The sequence below is a fragment of the Lemur catta genome, chromosome 3 (assembly GCF_020740605.2).
Source record: "Lemur catta isolate mLemCat1 chromosome 3, mLemCat1.pri, whole genome shotgun sequence".
In the NCBI taxonomy this organism is placed as follows: domain Eukaryota; kingdom Metazoa; phylum Chordata; class Mammalia; order Primates; family Lemuridae; genus Lemur; species Lemur catta.
In genome coordinates this window covers 14723357-14734175 of record NC_059130.1, presented here as the reverse complement: position 1 = coordinate 14734175, position 10819 = coordinate 14723357, and the positions used below count along the sequence as shown (strand labels likewise).

At 55.4% G+C, this 10819-nt stretch overlaps 1 protein-coding gene across 2 annotated transcripts in view; it reads right to left on the bottom strand.

The window, feature by feature from the left end:
- Positions 1-7246: 7246 nt before the first annotated feature.
- The window catches only part of SLC6A17 (solute carrier family 6 member 17), a 46678-nt gene continuing 43105 nt past the window's right edge, over positions 7247-10819 (bottom strand). Inside the window, exons 11-12 of one of the 2 annotated variants that reach the window (XM_045546748.1) lie at positions 9454-9616; positions 7247-8973 (exon numbers count right to left, since the gene is read on the bottom strand). In XM_045546748.1, coding sequence (XP_045402704.1) covers positions 8605-8973; positions 9454-9616 — 532 coding nt within the window. In that variant the 3' untranslated portion in view covers positions 7247-8604. Of the gene's footprint in view, positions 8974-9453; positions 9617-9676; positions 10230-10819 lie in introns of those variants that run through there. The other variant, XM_045546749.1, reaches the window with a different exon arrangement.

The following is a 10819-nucleotide window of genomic DNA, read 5'->3' as shown; positions in this document are numbered from 1 at the left end:
GGCCAAGGAACTAGAATCCTTTCCCAGTATGCCTTGCTCTCTCCCAGCCCAGGTAATTGAATTGCTTTATCAGACATCATCACTGGGGAAGAGGGTGATAGGGCCTTTTCCCTCGTGGGGGAGAAGAGAAGGAAGGGGAGAGGATGGCTGGCAGCCTCCTGTGTGCTTCTCAGCTCATTTCATCCTGCTTCCCACCCCACCCCACCCCGCCTGCAGAGATTTGCAGGCTCCAGATCAGATGTGAGAGCCTTGCAGGGGTGGCCGTGGGGTGTCTGGGGGGAACCCAGCCATAGAGGACAGCCCAGAGCAACCCAGACCTTGTGAAGGTCAGTAGAATGGCTCTGCCCAAGGGCTGAAGGCAGGGTGAGTTGTATTTGGGGCTCTGGGGCACTTCAAAGGTGGCCTTTGATGGCCCAGCTTTTAAAGAGAAGAAACCAGAAGCAGCTCGGACCTGGCCAGGACACAGGGCCTCTTAAACCATGGATTTGGAGTCATAGAGCTAGAAGGGACCTGGGTGCCAGCTCACAGACACATTCCCCTGGAGTCTAAGCAGGAGCAGTGAACTAAAAGACTGAGCTAGGAGGTTGGGCCCAGGACAGAATGATGTGGGGACCCACGTAAATGCTTGTAAAACAGCATTCGTGGGAATCACAGGACCACGCAAGCTGAGTGGACCTGTCCATTGGTGGCCTCCTTGCTTAAGGCTGCTGGGCTGGGGACGCAGCCTGGGCCCAGAGAGCACCCCGAGCCCCTCACACACCCTAGCTCAGAGCCCAGCTGGCAAGACTTCTTGGCACTCAGCGTTTCTCCATCTAGAAAAGTACAGATTCCACCCATCTGGGCCAAATTCCAGCAAAACTGGTTCATTCCATTAGGGTAGTTAATTAGTCCTGATGGGTCCAGTCCCCTCCAGCAATGTCCTGGGGAAAGGGGAAGCAGCTGTCTGGGGAGGCAGACCAAACTCAGGCTCCTCTTGGGTGCTCATGAAACCTGGGGATCCTTCCCTGCTTGGATCAGCCTGGGCAGAACGGAGAGACCCAGAATCCAGCCAGCTCGGACCCAGGGAGCCAGAGGGCAGACCCCCTCTCCCATTGAGTCTGCTCCGCAGCTGGCACTGTGCCTGGCATGGAGTAATCTTTAGGTTTGTTGTTGCATGACGGACACTGTCTTCTCCCCATCTTTTAGGTTTCTTCCTGCCTAAGACAATGCACATGAAAAAACGCAGCAGTGTGCTTGACACCAGTGGGTGTGCCAGGGGGGAGAACACTCCAAGTCAGATTGTGACTGCCTCTGCAAGGCGAGGCCCCCTGCTTGGTCCCTCTTGGTGTATTCTCACTGCTTAGCACGATCCTAGGCACTGGGAATACCTGGTTTATGCTGGCGCATGGAATGAATGCAGCGGGAGAGGGGACCAGGGTGGGAGAGGGTGCCCTGGACTGGGTGTGAAGAAATGTAGGCTTCAGCCCTAGTTTTCTTCGTGCTTCGTTGTGGAAATTCTGGTTAGATCTCTTCCCCTCCTGGGGCCTCAGTTTCCCCAATTGTTATATGAGAGGTTGGGCCAGATAATCACTAAGGTTTATTTTCTGGTCACTATTGCCATGAACTAACTTACCCCCAATATCTACTGGTATAAATCCAATGGCCATTTCATTTTGCTCATTTTATTGGTGAGCAAGTTAGGAAGGGCTAAGCCGGACAGTTCTTGCTTGGGGCCTCTCATGCAGCCACAGTCTGATGTCAGCTGGGGCTGCAAACATCTGAAGCTCAGCTGGGCCAAATGTTCAATATGACATGTCCATGTGGCTGCCAGTTGACACTGGCTCCTGGCTGGAAGCGCAGCTGAAGCTGTCAACCTAAGCATCCACAAACATACAGCGTCTCTAGCACGGCAGTCCCAGGGTGGTGAGACTTCTCACACGGCAGCTGGTTTCCCCCAGAGCCAGTATCCTTAGAACACCATGTGGAAGTGGCGTGGCCTTTCCTAATCTAGCCATAGAAGTCCCGTAGCACCACTTCTGCTGTACTTTTTTGGTCAGAGGAGGCATTTGCTCACCCAGATTCAAGAGGAGGAGCATAGACTCCACTCTGGATGGGAGAAAGGTTAAAGAATTTGGGGCCTTTTCTTTAAACAAAACAACAAAAAAGCAAAAACAGAAGAACCATATCCCTGCAGTCTGTGGCATCCTGCAGCCTGGGCCCACGTCCCAGTGGCTGGAGCTGGATGAGGTGGTGGCCAGAGTGTCTGATGGTGGCTGCTGGGGGAAGAGGATAACGTGCAGGATCAGTGAGACCCCCACACTCGGAGAGGCCTCTTCCCTGGAAAGGGGGCCTTCTTTGCCCTCCTTCCTTGGCTTCTCTGGATTTTAGGCTGAAACTGTCCTTCATGAATAGCTCTAGGAGATGGGTCATTGCAGGGGGTGTTGGGGCCCCCAGAACGAAGCAGCCCCGTGGGCTCGCCAGGGTTGCAAGGAGGGAAGGTAATATTTAAGGAGCACCTGTTGTATCCCCATGTGGAAAGAATTCTAAACTGTATTCCAATAGGTGTTACAGATGAAGTTCACTTTTCCCTCATAACATTACTCAAGGAAGAGGTTTTATTGTCATTCTCTTTTTACAGATTAGAAAACAGGTTTTGAGGGCTAAATGGCTTGCCCAAGGTCATCTGGTTGGTGACAGACCCAGGATTCAAATTACCGCATGTCACCTGCCAGCGGGACAAATGTGAGGCAGACGAAGCTGCCTCCCGTGTCGTCCTGCATGCCCTTCTCATCTTCCTGCCTGGCTGCTCCGTCCGCCCAGCGCCCAAACTTAGCCACTCACATCCCCATCAGAACGTACCTGTTGTGTGTCCCAGGTCTGTGTCACACTAATTCTTTGCCTCCCCCCGCACTGATAAGTGGGGTCTGCCTGCCCTCCCCTTTATTCTGGTGACCCACAGCATATGGTGGAGGTGACATGCCATTTTCCAGGCCTAGGCCTTAAGAAACTGGCAACTTCCATGTTTTGTCTCTTGAAATGGTCTCTCTGGATGCCCTGACCCATGAGGTAGGAAGTCTGGCAGGTCCCACTGAACCGTCTTCCAGCCATGCTCACTGAGGTGCCGGACATTTGAGTGACTGTGCGAGCAGCTGCCTTGGACCCTCCAGACTAGCTCCTCTGCAGCTGGATATCACTGAGTGACCTCAGTTGCCACCAGAAGTATTGCTCGGGCAAGTCCTGCCTGAGTTCCTCACTCACACAACTGTGAGATGTAATAGATGGTTGTTTTAAGCCACTAAGATTTGGGGTAACTTGGAACACAGCAGTAGATACTGGACCAACATGCATTATCTCATTCAATCTATTCATTATCGCTATTTTACAGACCAGGAAATTTAAGCTCAGAGGGACTAAGTAACTTCCCCAAGGCCTCCCAGGAAGCAGGAGGCCGTGCTGGCATTTGAGCTTGAACTTGGGAAGTATGACTCCAGAGCTTCTTCACACCAAAGCCCTTGTTATACCGCTTCCTGGTTGGTCTGTGTGCCCATCCTGGCAGGAGTGTTGGCTTTTCAGCCGAAGGATGGAATGACTTCCAGTGCTGGGACATTGGCCTGAGAGAGATGTTGGGAGATTTGGAGTCATGGGGGGAGGCTCCTTCCTCTGCCGAGCTCAAGATGCTATCTTGGGGCTGATTTTCTTATGTATCTGTAGCTAGCATGGAACCTATCCACGGTGGGTGCTTAGTAAATGTTTGTTAAACGAATAAACGAACCCGTGAGGAAATAAGTGACACAGTGGCACAGGAGGGTAAGTGGCCTTAAGACCTGAAGAGAAAGGTTTTCCTGCCATCTGGTGGCTGCTCCTGGAACAGCACTTTCCTCTCTGTGGCAAGAGAGGAAAATGGATGGTTCCTTTGGGGACGTGGGCAGTGTCTGAGATCAAGCAGCATTATTGCAGCCGGGAGGAGGGTGGAAAGGGGTGAGGTGTCCCCGAGGAGCCAGACTTATTTCCTCTCCCGATGCCTGTGCTCCTTGAGGGCGAGACAGGAAGATCTTCCCCTGCCACCAGCTCATTCAGTTCTTCACGGTGCTGAGCGTTCAGCAGATGCTCAGTAAATACATACTTGGGACTGAAATTTGAGAAGAGAGGTGATGTCAGATCCCACAGTTCCTCTTTACATTCTACTGGGGGTTGCAAAGGAGATAGCTACCTTGAAACAAGGGACGGCGCTCTCAGAACTCAGAACATGGCTTGTTCTGGTGGAACCCACCTCCCCACCCTGAGTCCCTGCTTCCCCCTCCTCACTCTCAGACCTCTGGACACGGGCACCCTCCCTGCGAGGGGCCCCCACGCCCCACCCTTGCCAAGCTGACAGGCATAGCTTTTCCCTGCGGGGCCCTGTGCAAGGACGCCAGACACCATCCTCACATCGGACGGCCTCACCTGGGCTAATGCAGACAATCAAGGGTCTCCCGCAGAGACTTGTTCCAGAGATGACAGGAGATTAGATGTATGGAGTGGCTGGAACCCAACAAGGCCTACAAGTGTGCGCATTACAATAATACTTAGGACAAATCCTAGGAAAACACATGTCTGTCCCTCCCCACCCTCTTCAGCCAACCGTGCTGTCCCGTCCACCCAGCCCAGCCCATGCTCCACACCCCCCGCCATCTTCCCTCAGGATCCCTGGCTGCCTCCCCCTTCTCCCTGATCCCAAGAGCAGGTAAGAAAGGCAAGATGGTTTGGTAAGAACAGACACTTTATTGTACACGATGGTGGGGGAGAGAGGAAGGAGGGGTTCTCGGGTGACAGTGCCTCATCCCCTCCCCTGGGCTGAGCAGGCCTGACCCAGGGCTCTGATCAGCCGTGGGACGCGTGGACTTGGATTGTTCTGAACTTGAGCCAGGACCCAAGTGACAGCCTGGCATGTGTGCTTGGGTCTGTGTGCACGCAGAGTTTTCAGTGACAAGGGGCCCTGGGCCTTCCTCCCCGAGCCCCAGGCATTGGGCCCCTGGGAGGGAGCCGCAGACTGCACGTTTCAGGGCCTGGTGATGCTCAGGGAGTCAGGTGCTTCTAACCTGTTCAGTTTCACATCTCTTTTCGCAGCAGGGTGTACTGGGGGGCGGCTGCGAGGAAGGGCGGAAGAGCAGTCCCTGCCTGTAATACTGCAGGCCTGTGCAGGGCAGGGACCGTGGCTTCCAGCCCCCAGCCTCACGGCCTGTGCAGGCGGACAGGGAGGGCTTCTCCTGGCACTAGGAAAGCAGCAGCCTCTGCAGATTTATTGCTGGAGGACAGAGGCCAACCTCACTGGCATTAACTCGCATGCCCTACCCGTCCACCCCTCCTCTGGGCCTCCGGAAAGGACGGAAGGCTCCCTGAGCAAGAAGCTGGTGGTTGGGGCTGGAGGGCAGGCAGGAGCAGGGGACCAGGGCACTCTTTTAGGCACGCCCCTGCCCTGTCACTAATTTAGTGACTCATAACCCTGGAGTCCCCTCTGCCTTCTGGTGGGTACTGCACGGACAGCACCAAAGCCAGCGGGGGTGGGGACCATGTGAAGGGACTTAGGGGTCTGCCCCTCCCTGGCTTTCCTGCTCCTCCAGGCTTCTGGGGCTGGATCTTAGCTTATCGCGTGACCCCACCTGCCCGTGACTGCCCTGAGGAGGGAGCAGAGTGTCAGCAGCACAGTGGAGGGCAGGCATTCCTTTCTGAGCACTGTCAGGACTGTTTCCAGGGCAAAGGCAGGACAGAGGTGCTGCGAGATGCCCTCTTGGGGTCTCATCACCTTAAGAAATCCAGTCCATGTCCTCTGGAAGAAGAGCTCTGTGACTCCAGTGGGAACAGCAAGAGGCTGACTAGAAAATACATTTGGGGGCTTTCTTCCCCAACACCCTCCTTCCCTGTTTCTGGCAAACCCAGTGGTGTGAAGCCAGTGAGTCACCAGGAAGAAATACATGTCTTTCCCCACAGCGGGAGACTTCCTGAGGGACCCTGCCCCAGGCCTGGCCCAACAGAGCCCAGAGGAGGAGGAAGAGGCGGGGAGGGCAACGTGACTTGAGGAAGGTGGAGAACACTGGGAGTCACAAGCCAGCACCCTACACACACACACACTCACACGTACATATGTGCACACGCCACACACACACACGCGCGCACACACACACCAAGCTCCAGGCCCTGCGTCTAACACACAGCAAAGACAGCGGGACAGGGCCCAGCCTACAGCAAAAGGCTACGAGGAACACTACTGAGCCCACACCCAGCAAGCAGACAGCCCAGCTCAGCCCCTCCCGCAGGCTCATGGGCTGGGGCCTGGCCCAGCCACACGCTACAAAATTAAAAATATATCAAATATACAATGAAAATAGATCTGTACAGCACTGAGGATGAAAATAGTCCACCAGCCACAGTATAATATTGGGTTTGTCATTTAACAGCATTTACACCCACATGTACAGATTGAATATACAATAGAAATAGAATATATAGAAGAGTATATATAGTAGAGTGTCTCTCCTGGGGCCTTGCTTTTCCTGTTGCTAATTCTGCTTGGGATCAGGCATGGGGCCAGGCAGGAGGTGGTGTTAGGTGAGGGGGCCTACGGCAGGTTGTTGTGCCCCAAAAGCTCATCTCTTTGGGGAGATGTGGGTCTCTCTCCCTCGCTCAAATGCTCAGGAAGGACAGGTGGGGCCAAGAGGGCTAGAAATGGGAGCTGTGGGGGAGGGATGAGTAAGGGAGATGGCAGGGTGGGGGTGGACCCCCCAGCTATGGGGGAGACCAAGGGACTCAGAGGTAAAGGAGGGAACCCTGGGCATAGTCTGTCCCTTCTGGTGACTCAGGACCCTTTATAAAGGTGTCCAGGCCTAGCACTGTGGCCTGCTCCTGCCCTGCCCACCAGAGCTCTCAAAGATGGAGCCAGTCTGCCTTCCTTCCATCCACCCATCCACCCATCCACCCACCCATCCACACATCCATCCACCCATCCACCCATCCATCCACCCATCCACCCATCCATTCATCCACTCATCCACCCATCCACACATCCATCCACCCATCCATCCACCCATCCACCCATCCATTCGTCCACTCATCCACCCATCCATCCACCCATCCATCCATCCACACATCCATCCACCCACCCATCCACACATCCATCCACCCATCCACCCATCCATCCACCCATCCACCCATCCACCCATCCATTCATCCACTCATCCACCCATCCATCCACCCATCCATCCATCCACACACCCATCCACCCATCCATCCATCCATTTCTCTGCAGGCATTTATTTTCAGGTCAGGTTCTGAATCCTCCCAGGCTCTGAGGACATTCCCTCCTCCAGGCCCTGGAGGTAACAGTGGGTGGGGATGGAGCCTTCAGTCCTAGCCTCCTGCAGGGGCAAGGCCTCAGGACAGAGGCTCAGCCTTTGCCCTTGGCAGCCTCCTATGTCCACAGCACTGCCTGCCATCGGCCCAGGAGGCTTGGGAAAGGTTTCCTAGGGGTCTGCACACGACATGCACACTGGGGGGCTGTGCTTGTGCAACAAGGAGTGAGTGGTGGCCCAAAGGGGCAGTGAGATTATCTGTCTTTCCCCAGGAGCGAGGCTACCTGGGGATGAGCCCCTGAACCCCAGGGACCTCTATTCCAGGGGAAAAGCTGCCACTAGAGAGAAAATTGGGCCACAGGTGAGGGGAGGAGATGTGTGCTTCACAATTGTGCTCCAAACCATCTAAATTGTGCTGGGAACCATCAGTTTGTACTCTGGAAACCTCTCTTTGCATTGTCCCTTTCTCTTTCCAGGAGAGAGGCAGAGGCCACCACTCTAGGCTCTGGGGGTGGGAGGGCAGGGAGATGGCTAAGCCCTAATCCAGGTGGGGAAGGGTTCTGGGCCCAGTCACTGCCCTCCCAGGCAAGATGCAGGAACACTCCCCACCCACCCCAGGCAGGGGCAAGGACATCTGAATATTCCACCAGGAGCCCAGGAGCCTCATCCCTGATGCCAGGGCTCTTACTCAAGAGGGCCCCCCCCAAACTCAGGAAACGGAACTTGCTGGCTTCTGCATACCCCTCCCAAGTCTAAGCCCCGAGCCCTAGCGCACCTGTTCCCAGGCTCAGCCTTCAATCAGGGGCTCTCAGCCCAGGAGCAGCCTGGTCTGGGCGTGGCAGACTGAGCTAGAGCCCACCACCCATCCCCAGCCCCAGTGCCTCTCACCACCACTACCTGGCAGCACAGGGGGACCCCCAAGCCCTAAGAACTGCAGACGGCAAGTCACAGGGAGAGGGGGAGGGCGGAGTGACTCCTACAGTGGCCACTTGGAGTCTCCCCTGCCCTGGGAATCAGGACTTCTGCAGTGTTCCGACGACAGCTGCAGTTTGGTGAGAGGCTCTCAGAGGGTTAGATGGGTTGGGGGCTTGAACTGGGGGACAGAGCTGTTCCCGCCCCCTGCTCAGGGCTGGGGAGCAGAGTCTGCTGGAACTGAAGGAGGGAATGAGGCAGGGCGGACCCCCTCTCCTTGGGCAGCAGCCTGGCCTGGGCCCAGTGGGCACCATGGAGGAAGAGGCCAGGCCTGGACAGGTGGGTGGGCTGGATGTAGGGGCAGAGGTGGGTGGGGTCCGGGCGGTGGTCACAGCTCCGACTCAGGGGTGCTGGCCAGGAGGTAGCCGCTCCCATAGCGTCCATTGGGGTTGCCACTGTTCTCCAGGGGTGATGTGCTGCCCGGTCCTAGGTAGGAGCGGTGGGTGGGCATGGGGGAGGGAGCCTCGCTGGGCACCTTGCTGAGGATGAAGCGGGTCTCGTCGTTCTCCTCCAGGTTGGAGATGTCCTTCATCATGCGGCCCTTCTTGTACGACACAGAGAGGGTGTTGGAGCCGTCGGAGAGCAGGTGGAAGTGCCGCAGGATGAACACCACGGGGATGGGCAGGGTCGCCACGACGATGAGGGTGATCAGGAGGGCCATGGCCCAGTTGGGGAAATACAGGTAGCGCTCGGCAGCCTGGAGGTGGGTGGCGGTGAGGGCTGCGGTGAGCCCTCCCCTCCCAGCCCTCCAGGACTGCCCTCCTGCCCTCACCCAGGCCTTCCACTCCTCTCCCCTCCCGCCATCCTGGCCAGGCACCGGCAGAGACGGGGTCATCAGGGGTTGCTACTTGAGTTTAGCTGGTCACCTTGGTTAAGGGGTCTCAGTTTCTACACCTGTAAAATGGGCAGGTAATTCCACTCCACACACACGAGAGAGAACATGGGTTAGAAAAACTGGACAGGTGTGTTAATCTTTCTGAGCCTCAGTTTCCCCATTTGTGCCACAGTCATAATGCCACCTCTCTCTTTGGGTTGTTGTACAGATTGTAGATTAGGTGTGCAGAGCACCTGGCAGGGCCTGGTACTGCCCCATAAAGGTTAATCCCTATTGGCTGTTGCATTAAGTTAGGTCTGGGAAGATGAAATGTCCCTGCGGTTCGGGGGCCCCACCCCTCACCTCCTCCTTGATCCAGGCACTGTAGCCCGGGGGTGTGACCCCCAGCTGGATGATGCTGGCGGTGGTGAGCACTGCCATGCACAGCGGAGACACAAACTTCCACATGTAGAAATAGAAGCGATAGGGTCGGAAGCCCAGCATCTCCGTCAGCTCCTGCATGAACCTGCCAGGCATAGCAGAGGAGCCAGCAGTTGCCCCCCGCCCAGCCCCTGCCACCGTGCCTCCCTCTTCCCCCACTGCCACCTCCTCCAGGAAGCCTTCACTGACCAGTCCCTCCCTCCTGGGTTCTTCTAGTCTTCAAAGTCCCTGGCTCCTCTGGGAAGGCTCTGCCGTCCTCCTCTATCCTCCTCTGACTCCGTCACATCATGCCCCACCCAGGGACGTGACAGAGCCATCAGACACGCCCTGAGCAGGTGGACAAGCACCAGAGGGCTTGTTTGTTTACGGAACGCCCAGACCCCCTCACACTGGCCGAGCTCGAGACTCCCCCTGCTGGAGAAGGTGAAGTGCACGTACGTCCCTGGCGTTTAAAGGCAGAAAGCTGCCCAGACTCAGGGGTTTCTGACCCCTGGGTCCCTGAGAAATCCCTGAGGCGGGCAGGCTATGTGCTTGAATGGCATACCGAAAAATCCTCTTTACCTCAATAACACCTAACTGACACCTGGAATTTCTATTATAAATGCAAGCAACCACAGTAGCATTAACAATATCCGTGGTGTTGTCACCAGTAAATTAAGTCACACATTTTCATATCACATTACAGTTGTTGAAGATACCTAGAAACAGCATTTATATTCATTAGTACTTCAAAATTACCATTGTTATTAGATCCACAGCTAGATCTTGTAACTTAATGCATTAAAATAAAGTGCACATACATTACTACACGTTTTAAACAATATTTTGCTATTTTTCAATGTAACTAGTTTCTTATATAACCCTATATATTTTACCTTATTCATTTAAAATAATATTCTGAGAGGGAGTACAGGGGCTTCGCCAGACTGCCCAAGGAGCCTGTGACACAAAAGAGTCACGGTCCCTTCCAGCTATGCTCCCAGCCCCGGCTTGCAGCCGGGAGTGCTCCTTTTCTGCCCCTCCCTGCTGCCCTCTCTGCGAGACAGGCCCAGGGCACGGCCAGGGCAGGCACCTGGAGCGTTCAGACAGAATGGGTTAGCGGAGGTGGGTCTTGCCAAGGACAAGGGCAGTGTGGCCACAGCCAACGCTGACTGAGTGAGAGGGACCTAGTCCTGGAGCCTCTTGGGGACACATATTTGTCCTTACATCAGGGATGAGGCCAGGAGCTGACAGTGAGTGTGGGTCTGCCCTAGGCTTAGGCCACGAGACCTTTCTTACTGCTGAATCC